Source organism: Eucalyptus grandis, chromosome 5, assembly GCF_016545825.1.
Source record: "Eucalyptus grandis isolate ANBG69807.140 chromosome 5, ASM1654582v1, whole genome shotgun sequence".
NCBI classification, from domain to species: Eukaryota; Viridiplantae; Streptophyta; class Magnoliopsida; order Myrtales; family Myrtaceae; genus Eucalyptus; species Eucalyptus grandis.
Window position 1 is genome coordinate 19,391,319 of NC_052616.1, and position 17,976 is coordinate 19,409,294.

The 17,976-nt window shown below is 37.6% G+C and overlaps 1 protein-coding gene across 1 annotated transcript; it reads right to left on the bottom strand.

Annotated features, from left to right (window-relative positions):
* Positions 1–2,926: 2,926 nt before the first annotated feature.
* LOC120293695 (ethylene-responsive transcription factor 1-like) lies at positions 2,927–3,595 on the bottom strand. The gene has a single exon (XM_039313412.1). It carries the CDS (start codon positions 3,593–3,595, stop codon positions 2,927–2,929), a length of 669 nt encoding a protein of 222 aa, XP_039169346.1.
* Positions 3,596–17,976: the final 14,381 nt, after the last annotated feature.

Sequence of the window (17,976 nt, forward strand, 5' to 3'; positions counted from 1 at the left end):
AATTGATGAGAATCGCGCTTTATGTAATGCAATATAACTAAATGGCCTAATTCTAATAACATGCAATTTTTAATTAAATGGACCTAGCAATAGTCACTAAATGACATGCATAATATTTTTTTTTTGTTTTCTTAATAAATGTGCAATCTATCCTAAGAATGGAATTAATTTATCCTAAGACATTTTTTTTTTTTATTTTTTTTATGAAATTGGAAATTAGGAAAATGTGAAAATTACTTAGCTAAATTAAGATTCCATCTAACTTATATTAAGGATTAGGTCAGGCTAAACTCTAATTTAAACCAAGATATTATCTTAAGTTAGCAATCTCTAACCTAAGATACAATTAATCTAAACTTATAAAATATTATCTAGAATTAAACTATCCTAATATGCAATTACGTGCAAAGAATGCTCTAATTATAATTTTTTCTTCTTTTTGTTTTTTATATTATTATTTTTTATTTATAAAAATTCGAAGTCAAAATTAGCAGATAATTAAACATGAATTTAATTCAGTGAAACGAAAATCTAACATCCTAAATTTATGTTTTTGGTATTTTCTATTTTTAAAAATACAAAATAATAAAGTTCCTACCCTAAACATGCAAGATAACCCTAAAGCATGCAATATTCTAACTCAAACATATTTCAAGATAAATAAAGTAATCAAGACAAGCCAATCCATTCAAAATCACCAAATATATCATACATTGTTTATATCAAGGGATAATATTTCGCTAGTAAAATCGATAAATTGATCTTAAGCCTTAAATATCAAAGTATTAATTTTATTCCTGCTTAATTAATTATTTCATCTAAAGTCTTATAGATGAAATAAAAAATTTAGGCACGGTTGCGAATCAGGTGGCATGTCATAATTTCTAATTATGCATAGGGAAATATCTCAAGTGAGAAAAACAAGAAATAAAACAAAACAATAAAATAAAATGAACCTTCCTAATAAAATAAAATAAATATACCTAAAAAAAGAAATCTTGGCCGGTTCGGAGCTCCAGCGAGGGTTTTCGGTGAGGGCACGGCAAGCAGCATGTTCGGCGCGGGGTAGCGAGGGTTGACATCGGCGAGGGACTCCGGCGTGGCAAGGCATCGGCGAGGGGTGTTGCGGGGCGTGAAGCTTGCTATCAGGCACCGGAGAGAGGTGAGCAGCGGCGGTGTGGGCTTTGGCGGCGTCGGGTCACGGCACAGCAACGGCTGAGCGTCGAGTTGAGGCGAGCAAGGATGCCGGGACTTCTGGTGCTATAGATTGGCGACGCAGAGGCGGAGCAAGGGCGCTTGAGTTGCGATTGTTGCGGGGGATTCCAGATCTATCGGCGTCGGACACCCGAGCGGTGAGATCAGTACAATGATGGCGTCACGAGTAGGCATGGGCTGGAGGCGAGGAGGAACGCGGTGGGGACTGGTGGCTTCGCGACTTTTGGGGATGTGACCAATAGCGGCATCGTGGACTGGTGCGGGCTGGAGGCGACGCAAGAAGCGGCAGTGGTCGATGACCTTGCGATTTCTGGGAAGGCGAGCGGCAGTGACGTTGCGGACTAGCACAAGTTTGCGGGTGAGGAGGATCTCTAGTGATTGGTGGGGCGACAGCGTCGGAGGCGTGGAGGTGGCTGGTGGAGGCGGTGCCGACGTCGACTGGTGCGGCCGCTGAGCCGGCACAGTCGAGGCCTCCTCCCGAGGAAGATGAACAGTCGCGGTCTAGGGTTTCTTCTTTCTTCTTTTTTTGCTTGACGCCGTACACTTTTTTCCCCTCTCCTTTTTTCAAAATTCCACTAAAAAATCAGCCTCTCCACAAATTTTTTTTCGAATTTTTCTCTCCCATTGTCCGTACATGAACAACACCTTTTATAGTGGAAAAATTTAGATCTTTGTGGCATATTTCATTTCCAATTTTGCTTATGCATGATCCCCTAAATATATTGTTGCACCCCGCGCAATATTCCCTTTTGTATTTTTCATATATTCCATCCGAAAATTTCCAATCTGCCCAAGAATATACCCCTCAGTGTATATTACGTGAATATGTGAAAAATCCTACTTGAATATGCTCGTTGTAGGTCCAATAAGATAAAATAATATAAATGTCTCTAAACTATATGTCATGCGATTTTTATATTTTTTGGGGTAAAAATTAACCCATTTTTAAATGTAAAATTTAGGTGTCAACAGCTAAGATCAATCAGTAAAACATGATATTTTCCCAAACTTAGGTGGCAAGCAGTCAAAATTATTTGCGGCCAACGAAACTGAAGTAACCAATTAGAGGACCTAATCTAGAGAAAGAAGTATGACCTAATCAAGAGTACCAACTTTTTGATAATATTATAGCGAAAGAGTTTGGAACCTTAACGGCCCATCCTGTTTGTCTGTTAGTCCATGGATCTTATACCTGATAACCCTGAGTTCAGAAGCGAATGTCCAAAATTCACATAATTGTTGCATAGATATCAATTTATAAAAATTTAGGAACCGAGGAATTGTTAGCTAAAGACAATGCAGACGTCAAAATGTTTTCTGTAAGGAAATGTTCAATTTACATAACATTGACGAAAATAGTCGGCATATTGAAAACCGGGATGCTTTCATTATGTCCTTGTTTTACTTAAATCCGAACAAACAGGGTTAGGACACTAATGTTCTGTTTGGAAAAGATGGGGAGGGGGACAATAGAGCTGGTGTGAAAAATGAAATTGCTTAAAAACACTAGCCAGACATACATTAGTTCTACGCGTTCTTCTTCTTCTTCTTCTTCTTCTTCTTTTTTTTTGTGGGAAGATATCATTGAAATTCCGTTTTCTAATCTCCAGAGAAAGAACATATGCTTCTTACACTTAACACATGTTCCGTTACACAATGACAAAAAGTCATCACATAAAACCTCTCAATTTTTTCCATTTCAAGTCCTCCTCTATTGAAACGATAGGAGGTAGCCATTAAGCTCATGGGGTTCGCTTGCCAGGCCAATCAAATCCTCCTTTCTCCAATTTGGATCCGGCGAGCCTCTCTCAGCCTTCGGTGAGCGTTGCCGCTTCCGAGTCACCCTCACCAGCTCCACCCTGTCACAACCGATCAAGTGAGGGAAATTCAGCCGGGCCTTGGCCCCACGCATCGCGAACGCGGCCCGGTCGTAAGCCAGCGCGGCCTCCTGCGGTGTCTCGTAGGTCCCCAGCCACCTCCTTGCGCCATTCTTCTTCGGATCCCGAATCTCTGCCGCATACTTCCCCCATGGCCGTCTCCTCACTCCCCGGTAGTGAGACCCTCCTGGCTGTGCCTCATTTGCTTTGACGTCTCCATAATCCACGACCGGTTGCTCATTTGACGAGCTGGGTGATTCGGACCCGGCGGCGTATATCGAGGGGTCATGATAGATGCCGAGGTCGTTGTAATCATTTGCTTCAAACGACATGGTTGTCTCCGGCGACCAGGATGTGTCGAGGCTTGAATCTGGGCAATGGAACTGAACATTTTGGGCGACTTTTGCCGGGGTTTCGAAGTCATCGTCGTTGAGAAGATGCTGGCGGATAGACTCTAATAGAGCAGCATCCGTATCCGATAATGTTGAACTTGTTGCCAACATGTTGATTCTGAATAGTGGAGAGAAATGCGAGGTTAGGGACTGAATGAGGTTCTGTGCGGAATATGCTGTGGCGAGAGTCGACGCCTGATGGTACATATAAACGCATTATATGGGGAGTTTAAATTGAAGTCCTTTAAATTGGTACTTGATCTTTCTCGTCAGCGTTATTATATTCGTCACGTGGTTGTTTTTTCTGATCATCGTGGCGTGGAGTATGTACAGTAGGTCCTTGAATCTTTCGCCAATAGATTCCACTTTTTTAAACATAAGATTGCAATCATGATATGTTATATTTAGAAAATCTAGGTACAAACTTGATAATTTTTATGCTCGCATGTCACTTGAAAAGGACAACGTTTTTAGCGCGGGAGAATCTAGATCATGTATACGTAGCGCATGTGATTGCAGTTTCTTTGATTTAATAGACAAATCTTTTGTTGCTTTGCAATCAAAAAGGAGAATATAACAACGTGTTCGGTTCATCAATCGTTATCTTTAGAGCATACTATTGACGTTGTAGATATGATACTAAACCCTGGAAATACACATGGCCGACAGTCCGGTGATACGAAAAATTTATTGGGATGCCGTATTTGCAGAACGCCAATGCGATCTTCAAAGTGAGGACAGCTGATCCGTACATTTGCGTTCTTATTTTTTTCCCTAAAAAGGCTTCAAATAACTTCCAAAATACTTCAAATTTTCTGCAAGCACTGCGTGGGGGATTATTTACGTATTTCTCAGCGACCCGTGCTTGAAACTGAAAAACAAAAATGAATTTTCTGTTTTCATTCGTGGAACTTGGTTTTTGGGCCTAGCTTGATGTTTCTGTAAATCGTTTCTTCCCTTTCAATTGCAGATGAAGAGTAATTTAGGGCTATGGATATGCAGAGGGCCGTCATTCGATTATGCTGTCGACTTAGATACTCTGGCTTTGGATCTGAAGTTTTGATTAAATGAATTCGCCATCCGACGTTTCCTTTTTTAGGCCCATCGTTATGACACTTGATTAATTGAAATTTTTTTAGCGGGGCTGCAATAATGAGGATTAAGGTTGATCAATGATAAGAATTAATACATTATTAACCACATGCCACATATATCTGCATATAACGTACTTCTATTATATATCTATACCAAAGTCCAAAGAAAGCATGTGCTCAACAATTTATGTGGCATGATATCGATACACTTTTCGTATTGTAATCTATTTATTAGATGTTAGTGTATAGTATATTTAAAATGTCACAGGATTCAAAAATGAAATCATGTGTTTGTATATTTCATGATGCATGAGGTGACGTGACATTTTATCTTTATTTTAAAAGACGATTTAATCAGTTTATTTTGGGAGAAAAAAAGAATTGTTTATTCCAAGTTGAGTTAGTATTTAATTATCATGTGATTCTCATTTTCCCTAATTAAATCCTATACCTCTATCATTAATTCAACCTCTCTTCTTCCCCCTGAGAGAAAAGATTTTCTCTAACCACAGTCAAGTGTGCCACAATTTAGGATATGTTTATTTCGCATTTTCATGAAAAAGTTTTCCTAATTTGCACGAGGGATTAACACTCTCTCTCTCTCTCTCTCTCTCTTAAAATTCTAAAGAAGTCAACCGGCTAGAGATGCAGAGTAGGAAAATTTCCCTCAATTAAGGATGTAATAAAACAGTCATTTTGTAAGCATGTTGTGGCATCGAAGGCACTTACACCGTGTGCACATGTAATGGTAAATATTTCTAGGATCATGTACGACTATTTTCCACAATTAGGTACACAACTGGCTATAGTAGAATGCTTCTCTCTCTCTCTCTTAAAATTCTAAAGAAGTCAACCGGCTAGAGATGCAGAGTAGGAAAATTTCCCTCAATTAAGGATGTAATAAAACTGTCATTTTGTAAGCATGTTGTGGCATCGAAGGCACTTACACCGTGTGCACATGTAATGGTAACTATTTCTAGGTTCATGTACGACTATTTTCCACAATTAGGTACACAACTGGCTATAGTAGAATGCTTCTCTCTCTCTCTAAAGAAGTCAACTCTGCAGAATAGGAAAATTTCCCTCAATTAAGGATGTAATAAAACAGTCATTTTGTAAGCATGTTGTGGCAAAATTCTAATGTAATGGTAAATATTTCTAGGATCATGGTTTTTCCACAATTAGGTAGATAGTAGAATGCTTCTCTCTCTCTCTCTCTCTCTCTCTCTCTCTCTCTCTCTCTCTTAAAATTCTAAAGAAGTCAACTGTAGATGCAAAGTAGGAAAATTTCCCTCAATTAAGGATGTAATAAAACAGTCATTTTGACCATCACTGATTTTGGGAGCACTTTTACCAAAAAAAATAAACAGTCATTTTGTAAGCATGTTGTGGCATCTAAGGTACTTACACCGTGTGCACATGTAATGGTAAATATTTCTAGGATCATGTACGACTATTTTCCACAATTAGGTACACAACTGGCTATAGTAGAATGCTTCTCTCTCTCTCTCTCTCTCTCTCTCTCTCTCTCTCTCTCTCTCTCTCTCTCTCTCTCTCTCAAAATTCTAAAGAAGTCAACTGGCTAGAGATGCAAAGTAGGAAAATTTCCCTCAATTAAGGATGTAATAAAACAGTCATTTTGACCATCACTAATTTTGGGAGCACTTTTACCAAAAAAAAATAAAACAGTCATTTTGTAAGCATGTTGTGGCATCTATGGCACTTACACCGTGTGCACATGTAATGGTAAATATTTCTAGGATCATGTACGACTATTTTCCACAATTAGGTACACAACTGGCTATAGTAGAATGCTTTCACAATGTATACTTATTAAACTCAATTTGCCATAAATGAAAAAAAATTTCTATCTAGCTCCACAGCCTCCAACGTAAAGTACTTATATTCAATTTGTCATAAGTGAACTTGATGTACGCCTTCAATCAATGTGTGGGTCATTGCGCCAAAAGGTCTTGTTCAATGAAGACAAAGTGTCGCTTACTTTCTCTTGCTGACCTCGAAGAATTTTATAGTATAAATGTCTGTATTATAAATACCATTATCATAATTGATTTTTGTTCTTTGGTCTTGCCAAATATTCTAAAATATTTGGCCCGTTATATTTCAAACTTCTCGGGCTTGAATTTTTTGGCATGAATGCTGCTGTTTTAAACTTGAATTGGGGCTCGAAGATCGTGACATTATAGACATCTTTGTAGACATTTGATGCCGCGAACGGTTAAAGCTGTTGAATTTTGCATGGGCAGCTTTAAATTAATGATAAAGCGTGAAAATTAGCTGAATTAGCACCTCCAATAATGTAGCATATACTCGGAAAGAAAAACATGAACCATGTGTTGGAATTTTGCGAAAGCAAGAATCTTCAACGACGAAAAAGTGGAAGTGGCAAGTCAAGAAAATGACCTTTGGTGGGAATATGGTTAATTCTTGCCGTTGAGTTATTAACCTTCTCCTAATATGAGCAATATTTCAATAGATTGACTTTTTTTTTCTCCTTGATGTTAGAGTTCCTTCGTCATCCCATTTCTAGATGAAAGATGCAAACTTTTGAGGAATTTTTCTTTTGATCCAGGGGCTTAGACTTGGTGACTCGATTACTTAAAAGTCGAAGAACATTCTTTAGGGTTCATAAATTAGTTAAGTCTATACCTTTGAAATGTATTGGCAACCATATTCCAGAACAGCTTGCACGTACAACCAACTGCGCCTACACTGGAGTATGTTTGGGGCTCTAACTTGGAGAAAAAGCATGAGAAACTCAGGATAATGATGTTGTAATTCGCCGCCCATATTTGTTAGATAAATATCATTGGGTATGTCCAACATATACCAATTAATTTAGCAGATCAACTTCAAATTCTTGGCATACATCTATTTCTACTTCGGATCATTGATTGCATCCTATAAGGGACGTATTGAAACAGTGGGATAACAACGCTAGAACAGTCAAAACTATTGTGCCAAAATTTGTTTCTTGAACTTTTGAAACTTGATTGATTTTGTGAACGGACTGGTTTTGGGCTGATGCTGTTTCGCGTCATATCTTTTCTTCTTTGTCTGGTAAACGATGTTATCTTGGGTCGATTTTCTCATCATAATTGCAGCGTTGGATCTTTGTATATTTTATAAAAGCCGCGGAGCGCACGTTAGTGATTTTAATAATTTCACAAAGGATTTTTTGGCTAGCCAAGTTACGAAGTATCTTAAATAACTAATTCTTAAAAGTATTAGATTTAAAACGATCATTTGCAAAGTTTGGACAATAAACCATGCATCATACAATACCCCATAGTTGTTTCGTGCAGATTCCTTGTCTCAACCCAATAAATAGAGTCTAATAATCTTCCATATACTAGCTAATCCAAAATAAATATTACCTCGAAATGTTAACACCTAAATTTTGCTTCAAGTTTAGTTATTTACTGCATAAAAATTTAGGGATTGCCCCTAAACAAACAAATCATTATCATTAGTTCACATTTGCATTATAGGCATTACCGACACCTTTATTTAATAGAAATAGATCCACTTAAATTGCAATCAAGTCGGTACGGTCGTGAGTGGCATTGGCTTGATTAGGGATTGCATTGCGATCGACCCAATATTCCCCTTTCGTTTGAATAAAGATTTCATGCAGTGATCATGGCTAGCTGTGAACGGAGAGCGAGAGCAAAAAGGAAACAAATATGATTGGCAGCCTAAAAAAAAAAAAAAAAAAGGAAAGAAAAGCCTGTGCAAACTCAGTCAACATGTACGGATCAAGAAGCTTGATCGTTGCAAGATTTTTGAGCGGAACGAATAGGGAAACTATTTAGGGGTGAGTATTTTTTTGATTATGTATAGGCTCCATCTAGAATTTGTCAATTGGAACAAGTTCATCATTTTTTGGAATTTAAAACTTACCTTGCATACCTTAGATTCTAGAGCCTACCCTATTATAAGTTCCAAAGTCTATCAGGTTCCATCCATATTATTAGTTGAATGATTGTAGTGAATTAAAAATTTTAATAACCATTGCTTGTTGCACAATTCATTGATCATAAAAATACACAGAAAATATGAACATTAATAGTAAAAGTGTCAATCATAAAATGGAAACTTAAACTATGTCACAAGATCGCATGAATATATGAGTAAATAAAAACATTAAAACTTGTTTTAGATTCTAAGTTACAGGTTCCAAATTTCAAGTTTCTCTAATTTAGAACCTGTAACCTATTTGTCAAAACACTTTCATCATTTTTCGGAATCTAGAACGTACCCTGCACTCTTTAGAACGTGAAACCTACAAATTTCCATTAGTTCGATTCTTAGACTAATGGAATTTAAAACTTACCTTGCATACCTTAGATTCTAGAGCCTACCCTATTATAAGTTCCAAAGTCTATCAGGTTCCATCTATATTATTTAGTTGAATGATTGTAGTGAATTAAAAATTTTAATAACCATCGCTTGTTGCACAATTCATTGATCATAAAAATACACAGAAAATATGAACATTAATAGTAAAAGTTTCAATCATAAAATGGAAACTTAAACTATGTCACAAGATCGCATGAATATATGAGTAAATAAAAACATTAAAACTTGTTTTAGATTCTAAGTTACAGGTTCCAAATTTCAAGTTTCTCTAATTTAGAACCCGTAACCTATTTGTCAAAACACTTTCATCATTTTTCGGAATCTAGAACGTACCCTGCACTCTTTAGAGCGTGAAACCTACGAATTTCCATTAGTTCGATTCTTAGACTAAGCAGCACCGACACTGACACGCGACACGACACGACACGACATGCCGACACATCATTTATAAAAAAACAGAGAATTCCGACACGTTGGGAAACGTTGTATATTAAATGTATATTTTTATATATACATAATAAGTTATCATTTTTATGATTATTTCAATCAAATTAATTTGAATCAAATTCATAAATTAATAATTAAAAAAGCCTAGAATGAATATACACTAAAAACATTAACCTGTCATTTATTAATATCATTTATTGTTTCAATTTGACAAATTTAACTTTATTTCAATAATTCATAAAACTTGGAGAAAAAACAAGTGATTCATATTCTGGACTCACATGTTAGATATGTTGGAAGATGAGAAAAAAAACTCAATGGGTAAATTGTGAATCACGGGAAGTGGAAGTCGAGAGGAGATAAAACTAGGTTTTTTCTTTTTTTTCTCCATTTATTTTATTTATTATTGTGTTTTATTTTTGCGCCCACACACACACACACACACACACACACACACACACACACACATATATATATATATATATATATATATATATATTTGACCACTCATTTATTGAATTTTAAAAATTGACCTTGATATTAGAATCATGCGTTAGAAATTCGCATGTTAGAATTCCACTTGAGTATTGGAGAGTGTTGAGAAAGTTGACTAGGTGTTAGATTTTCTGACACTTGTTGACCGAGTGTCGAAGAGTGTCCGAGAGTGATGGACACGTGTCGAAGTGTCTGACACGACACGAAAGCTCTTGGAGAGTGTTGGTACTTCATAGTTCTCATATTCTAAATTCTACTTTGAAACCAAGCTCTTCCCTAGAAACTATGGGCTGTCCTTGGCAAGAAAAGGGTAATAGACGCATGATTGGGGGCGATCGAAAATTAATCTGGCCATGAGATCTTGAAAAATGAATAATAGATTAGATTCACAGCAATATGGACACGGCCGAAATTCAGCCTAGAAATCTTTCATCTTAGTGGCGTATAGTGAGATTTCTAGTTGCCATAAGGAGACCAATCAATCTAGCAAATTCGGTCAACACACGACAGACCATGCGTAGAGAAGCCAATGGAGTTGCCGACTGGGCCGCAAAGGCCCAGCGAGTTGAAAGTTGGGCCCAAAATTGGAATGTCTTCCCTCCTTACATTTTGATGAATCTGGTGTATGTTGATGCCCTTGCGGCAGGTTGTAAAACGACTTTTCTCTGAATATAATGTTTCCTTTGACCAAAAAAAGAAAAAAAAATGGAGGAATTGGTGGGATACATTTCGTGAATGATAGGAAAGTGAAGCAAGGATTGGTCAGCGTGGTAAGCAAATGAAAGGAAAGCTAGAGGGGATCAATTTGATTGGTTATGTGAGGAAGGTGGGAATTCTGACCGGCCATTCTTGCTTTAACAGATATTCAAATCTTGGTGAATGAGGAACCAAATTTCCAATCAAGGATCAAGAGCCAAGAAAGCAGGTGAATAAGAAGGCAAGAAATTTGATACAAATGAAGGAATCAAAGTGTTTGAAGTTGAGTAGCTTACAAAAAGGAAAGATTAAGCTGGCCAAGAAAAAGTGTGCCAATTTGCAGACCGTGAATTAAGGCAATGAGAAAAGGGAACTCCGAAAATTGCTCGTAGAAAAGGAACAAGGTATTGGCATCAGTTTTCTCACATCATTGTCTCACTATACTAAGCTTTCCGATGATCTCACGACGCTGTGGTCCCCTGCACATACCATAGCGTAGTCCATTCCTTGAGTCCTAACTCCTCGGGCGAGTTTCCAACAGCATCTGCAAAGCCCTGCCATCACCGAAGATCTCCATTGCCGTTGCTTTTGTAACGCTATGGTTGCCGCTGCCACGCTGCCCTTGCTTGTCACTTCTTGCTGTTGCTGCGCTGTTGCTGTTTGTTGCTACGTTGCTGTTGTTTGTCATCAATTTCTGCTGTTCTTTACTGCTGTTTACTGTTACTTGCTGCTGTTTACCGCTGCTCTCTTTTATTTACTGCTGTTCGCTGTTGTTCGTCGTTGTTTTGCTGATGTTTACTACTGCTACTATGCCATCATCGCTGTTATTTGCTGCTGGTCACTAGTGCTGCATCCTTCTAGTTGCTTCCTGCGACGTTGTGCTTCTGGTTCATACTTGCTTTTCGACTATGTCCAGGTTATTAAATTATTTTCCATAATTTATTCATGGTTATAATAATTGGATGTTATTTTATCACTTGTGCATTTGCGTTGTCGTATGTTATATGTTAGTGGCATAATATTACAAAAATTAGCAAAAGTTGCACGCAAAACATATTCAAAATAAAGAGAAAATGTACAAAGTGCTTGTGCTCTCATGAATTTTACTTGGGTGTCTAATTAACCCAAAACCAATCAGTGGTGGTTCCAATAGCTAAGATAATTATTATAATTGAAGTGAGTACTAAGTTGGGATTGGTAGGGCTTGGGAGTGTCTGTGCTAAGTCTTGCACTTAGTAATTCATTAACCTAATGGCTAGGTCTAGTGTGGGTCACTAGATTTGCATTGTATGGAAATAGATCAAAATGACTTAAGTGGATCTACTTAAGTCAAACCATTTTTGACTTGACCTACTCTAAATATGGAACGAGACACAAAAGGCATATATGGAGCCTAATACCCTTAAAAAAACCCATTTAGATCCGGTCTCAATTTTACCCTAGGATTTTTTTATCTCATAAAAAAATTTCCATTTACTCGAATCCCATATCTACTCCTATTAACCCTCCAACCAAAATCGCCCTTAGTGATTTTACATGTCATTTCCATGTCATTGCTCTAGTTTTTCCCCCCAATTTTAGATCCAAGAAGATATCTTGTGGAGATCAATTTTCATGTTAGCCTAAACAACATATTATTGGATTTGAAATTTGGGTAAAAACTAGAGTAACTTGGGTTGAGTTCTACAATTGCTCTTATTCTTAAGAGAGACTTCCTTCCATCTTGCTCGGGTTCTTCGATTTTGCACTCAATCTTCAATATCTTGCGGTTGGGAGTCTTGAATCTTGGAACACTTATCTTGGGATGCTCGAAGAGCTTGTGTTCGATAGTTTTCCATCTCTCGGTTGTCAACAAAAAATTTTAGATGGAGAGCTAGATCGTGTAGTTTTAAGACTCAAGTAAATGTTGATTTTTTTTTATGAGACAAAAAAATGTTTAGGGAAGAATTAAGACTAAACCTATAGTTGGACGTTTTGCGCTCGATATTTTACCATCTCTCTTTGCCAACAAGAAATTTTAGACAGAGGGTTAGGTGGTGCAATTTTAAGACTCAAGTAAATATTGTTTGTTTTTTATGAGACAAAAAATATATTTAGGGAAGAATTGAGACTGAACCTATAATTGGGAGGGGGTTTATGGGATAAAAAAAATTATGATAAAATTTGGACTAGAACTAAAGTTGAGGATTATTTAGGGTATTAGACATATTTTATTTTGTGCGTCATAACTCAACTATTGATATACTCAATCATAAATTTCGTAATCTCCCTTATTTACATGAATTAACAATGCAAAACGAGACGGAAAGGGGAAAAAGGAAAAAAGAAAAAGAAAAAAGAAAGACCTGTGGGAGCATTAAATCTCATCTCGCGTCTCTCAATCACGATAGCATGTCCTCTGGCTAGGGGTGTGTAAAATACCTGGGAACTGCCCGGATCGCCCAGAACCGGACCGGAACCGCCCGGAACTGGCGGTTCTTGAGGGAACCGGTCCGGTTCCCGATTCCAATTTTTTGGAACTGGTAGGTACCGGTCCGATTCCCGGTTCCCGATTCCATAGGCGGATCCGTCCACCCAAACCGGACCGGAACCTTTTTAATATTAAAAAAAAATTACTAAAAGAAACCCTAAATTAGATCTCTCTCCTCACTCCATTCGTGTTTGGTTCTCACTCTCTTTGTCTCTTCCTCGGTTCCTCCTAATTCTATCGCCATTTCGATTCCTCCCCGAGCATTGATGCCACCGCTCCTCCGCCGCTATTCGCCCCCTCGCGTCGGCCGCCACCCGCCACAGCTACGGAAAATTGTTTCGCGACCGTTTTATGTTGAAAACCCGACCATAGATCTCCTCCCCTCCTTCCTAACTCATAGACCCGACCATTATATGTTGAAAACTAAAATTATTTCGCATCAAGATCGGTTCCATAGATCCACCCGGGAACCGGACCGGACCGACGGTCTGGTTCCCAGGTGGATCCATGCAATAAACGGGTGGATCTCGGTTTCAATTTTTCGGAACCGATCCTTAGCGGACGGTTCCCGATTCTAGGTCGGGAACCGCCCGCCCGGACCATGCACACCCCTACCTCTGGCATCCGCCATCAACACTAGCACCGTCTCTCTCTCCCTCTCCCTCTCTCTCTCGCTCATTGAATTTCATCGCCAAAAGGTCCAATGCAGTCCATAAATGAGTGACAAAATGCACGAATAGGTAAAGACCAAATGCATTCAACCTTTCCCTAGAAAACTCAAGCTTTTAGAGACGAAATTTAAGGAAATAACTTGAAAATTTTACTCTTTCTACTCTGAGAAAAAAATTAATTTTATTTGGAACCACTGTTAATGTACATTCAAACAATCACACAGCATTATGTATATCGTAAATTCTTCCATTCTTTTTTAGTGAAAAGTACATAACCGATCGTTTTTAGGAATCTTTCCATATATCGTTTCTTTCCTTTCAATTGCAGATCAATAATATCTAAGGCTGTGGATATGCAGGGCAGTTATTCGATTATGTTGTTGACTCATACACTGTTGCGTTGGATCTAGAGTTTTAATTAAACGTATTTGCGATTGGATGTTTCCTTTATTTGATCTTTATTACGAAATTTAATTAATTTGAGAAAGATTTTAGTTGTCATCCTCATATTTTGCACTGACATAGAATATGCATCCCCACTTTTTTAAAAGCACCATTTTATTTTTTCCTAAATTTTGATAACTTTACTTCTTTTTTTGGGTTGAAAGCTGGTTTTTTTATTTATATAATAGCTGGTGTAGTTCCAACAGTCCCCCAAAACTGGGGCGTCAATACATAGTAAAGACCAAAGGGCCGGGGGAGGATAAAAGACCCAATTGGACGGTAAAGCTTTCTTCCTATGCTCACGTGCAGCCCAATCTGCAATTGAACTTTGCGGTTCTGGAACAGAAAGCAAGGCCCACAAACTGCTGATTTATCAAAAGATCTTTGCACGCTGCCAAAAGTGCACGTGCTTCCCAGTTGAAGTCTTCAGTGGTTTTAAGAGATCGTACTAGATTTCGATAGTCGGTTTCCACAGAAACAGCTTTCAACCTCATGCGCTGGATGTACTTTAGAGCTTCCAAGAGGGCTAGGGTTTCCAGTTGAGCAGTAGAAGCCACTCGAACAGATCTGGTGAAACCATCTAAAAGGGCGCCTGTGTGATCTCGGACGATGCACGCGATAGCTCCTTCCGTCGACCCCTCACCAAGCGACCGGTTGACGTTGATTTTAAGTGTACCCAGATCTGAGGTGAGTCGTTTTCCCCTGTAGTTCTTGCTTGAGTACGTTGAACGCTCCATTTTTCGAAGCTTTTTTGCTGAAACTGAGCTAAATCTATAATGTTGCAGGCGTTGGCTTGTTTCCTCAAAATGTAAAGTTGTTGCGGCCTTCCAAATTTGCCAAATAATGTTAGAAATCGCTGCCAAGGAAGATAATTTAGTGCCTTTCACTGTAAAATGCGCCAGCCACATCCATTCGAGTAATTCTGTGCTTAACTATCTGTACTTTGATTTTCGGGTTATCCCAAACCTGTTCGGTCTAGGGACAAAGGAGAAAAATGTGCTCAGCTATTTCCACGTTTGTTTGGCAAAGGATACAAACTGGATCAGGTAATATATTTCTTTTTCATAAATTCTCCTTGGATGGGATGGCGTTTTGACAGACATTCCATATAAATATCTTGATTTTAGGGTTGATTTGCATATTCCATATAGCGTTCCATAGTGCTTTTGGTGTTTGGTGGGAAGATGATGGATGTTCAGCTGCTGCCTTGACTGTCATCTCCTCTTTAAGAGTGTTGTTGTAGCCATTTTTTACCATAAAAGTCTCATTTTTAGTTCCTATCCATACTAATTCATCATTTGGTACTTGCCGTTTAATAGGAATATCAAGGATCTCCTGAGTGGTCTGTTCGTCAAAGAGATTGTTTAAAATTTGTTCGTTCCACCTCTCTTCTTCAAAGTTCATCAATTCAAAAACCTTTTGTGGATCATTTCTGTTTTCAGCACCCCAATTAGTCCTCTCTTTAGCCATCGGGTCCTTTGAACAATAAGTATTAATCTGTTTACGTTAGTTCTCTAGTTGAAAACTTTAAATGAAATGTTGATATGATCGCATTATCATGAATATTCAGCATATTTCGTAGAAAGGCTTTTTGAATAACCACCAAACTTTAATTGCTCTTAATATTTTTTCGGATAACATCATTGTGAATATCCAACATCCACCAATTAACTTAGCAGACCAACTTCAAATTTTTGGCATCCATCTAATTCGACTTTGGATCCTTGGTTGCATACTCTAACCCACATATCAAAATAGTGGGATAACAACACTTGAGGAATCAAAGCTGTTCTACGGCTCACAATCTCGTCCCAAAATTTGGTTCCCAAACTTCTATAAATCGATCAATTTTGATTATTCTGTCACTTGCTGTAAAATTTCACGTGGCATCATTTTAAGGATAACCATTACATGTGACTTGAGAGAGACATCAATCCTTAATTTACATAACAAACGACGTATAATTTGTTAATTCTGCCCCGTGTATATGATAAATCATTATATAACCACCCTTTTGGTACACAGCCTTTGAATTGCTACCTTCATGCATTTATAAATTTCATTGGATCATTTCAACAATTGTAAGAAAGAGTTTTAATTTGACCTGCACCTTTTATCTATCTCTTCAAATATGATTAACTTGGTTACTTCGTTCCATATGTCTATCCTTTTCTATTTATAATTCAATACTAGATTCTCATTGGTTACTTTTAAAGGAAAATTTTTAAACATGGATAAGGGTTATAATATCCACGTACTGACCCCATATATTGTCTGAAGTCCTGTTAAATGGGAGGGTTGCTTTGAGTCTGATTAGTTTCCGGTAGATCGAAAATGGGTCCGATCCAAATTACTTCATTTAATTTATATCAATCTATTAATATGAAATCCAATTTTAGCAGCATATGTCCAATCCCGTTCGGAGTCAATCCATACCCAACACAATCCATGTTCTTCTTCTTTTTGAATTTTATGAGGAGGATTAGTGGAGAAGATTGTCAATCATCTGTGTTTTTGTGTGAAGTCAAGCAATCGCTAACTTCACTGGACTTAATATATATAAAAATTTTCGAGCAGAAAATATTAAGAAATAGTATTATTTCGGATTTTCTGGCAAAATATTAGATGGCAGAATGTTAGGTTTGCGTGGGATGAATTCCTGGTTTTTATTGGAGGAAAAAGCGGATACACCACAAAAACTTTGGTGGTGCCTCAGAATGTTTCAATTGCCGATAAATATGGCAAATAATTAATGTGATTAGGTTGAGGCTAAAGGACCGATTGTAGAATTTATAGGGTTTTCTATTTGATTAACATTGGTAGCAAGTGGAAATTACCTAAATCCATTAAAACTCATGTTTAGTTGGGCTTTGCTGCTCTAAACCCATAATAACCTATTCGTTAAATTTTAACTAATACATATGCAATCTAACGCAATAAATATGAGTTAACAAGTGGATCTTCATTTCATTTTGACACTCCTTATTGTTTCTATTTTATTAGGCATCGAAGTTGTGATTTGAACTCAAAAACAAAAAATCACAACACGCGTTATAATTTAGAGTCTAACATTTTTCCCTTCACACCTAAGGTGAAAATGACTAAGTGATGCCGGAGCATTTCTAGACGACATCTGTTCTACGAAAGTGTTACCGATACTTTAATAACCATACCAACACTTCATTAGCCGTGCATTTGAAGGGTGTCCACATTCACTCGAAGGCCATTAATTCAACACATTGGGACAAGCAAGTCTTGGATACCTGTGCCCAATAACACTTATTTTTATATTTTCAAGATTTAGTAAATGTCATTTAAAGTTTATAGAATCCTTATTTAATTGTCTATGTCATTTAGTTTATCTTCCCTATGAGTCCTTTTGTCTTCCCAAAGAGTCTTAGCAATTACTCATGCTTAAAGGATTGTTCCAAGTTTGTCTATATAAAACATGCTATGATGAATAAGAAGGCAGACTTGATTTGAGTGATAATTCATTTAGCCTTTGGCTTGAGAATAAGAAGGATTTCTTGTTGTGCTCTTATCTCTTAAGTGGATTCTTACGAGTGATGAGCGATCTATCCAATTTGATTCTCATTTGTGTTACCTCTTACTTCTCTGCAATCTCTTCGACATCAAATTGGTATGAGAGCTTTGGCTCAATAGCTAGTTGTCATCAACGTGGACCAAATTTTGAGTCTTCTACAACTTGAGAAAGAGACCTACGAGATGTGAAGGTGGATGATTTAAGGAGACAAGTGCAAAAGTTATGGGAGCATTTGCAATGCTTCGAAC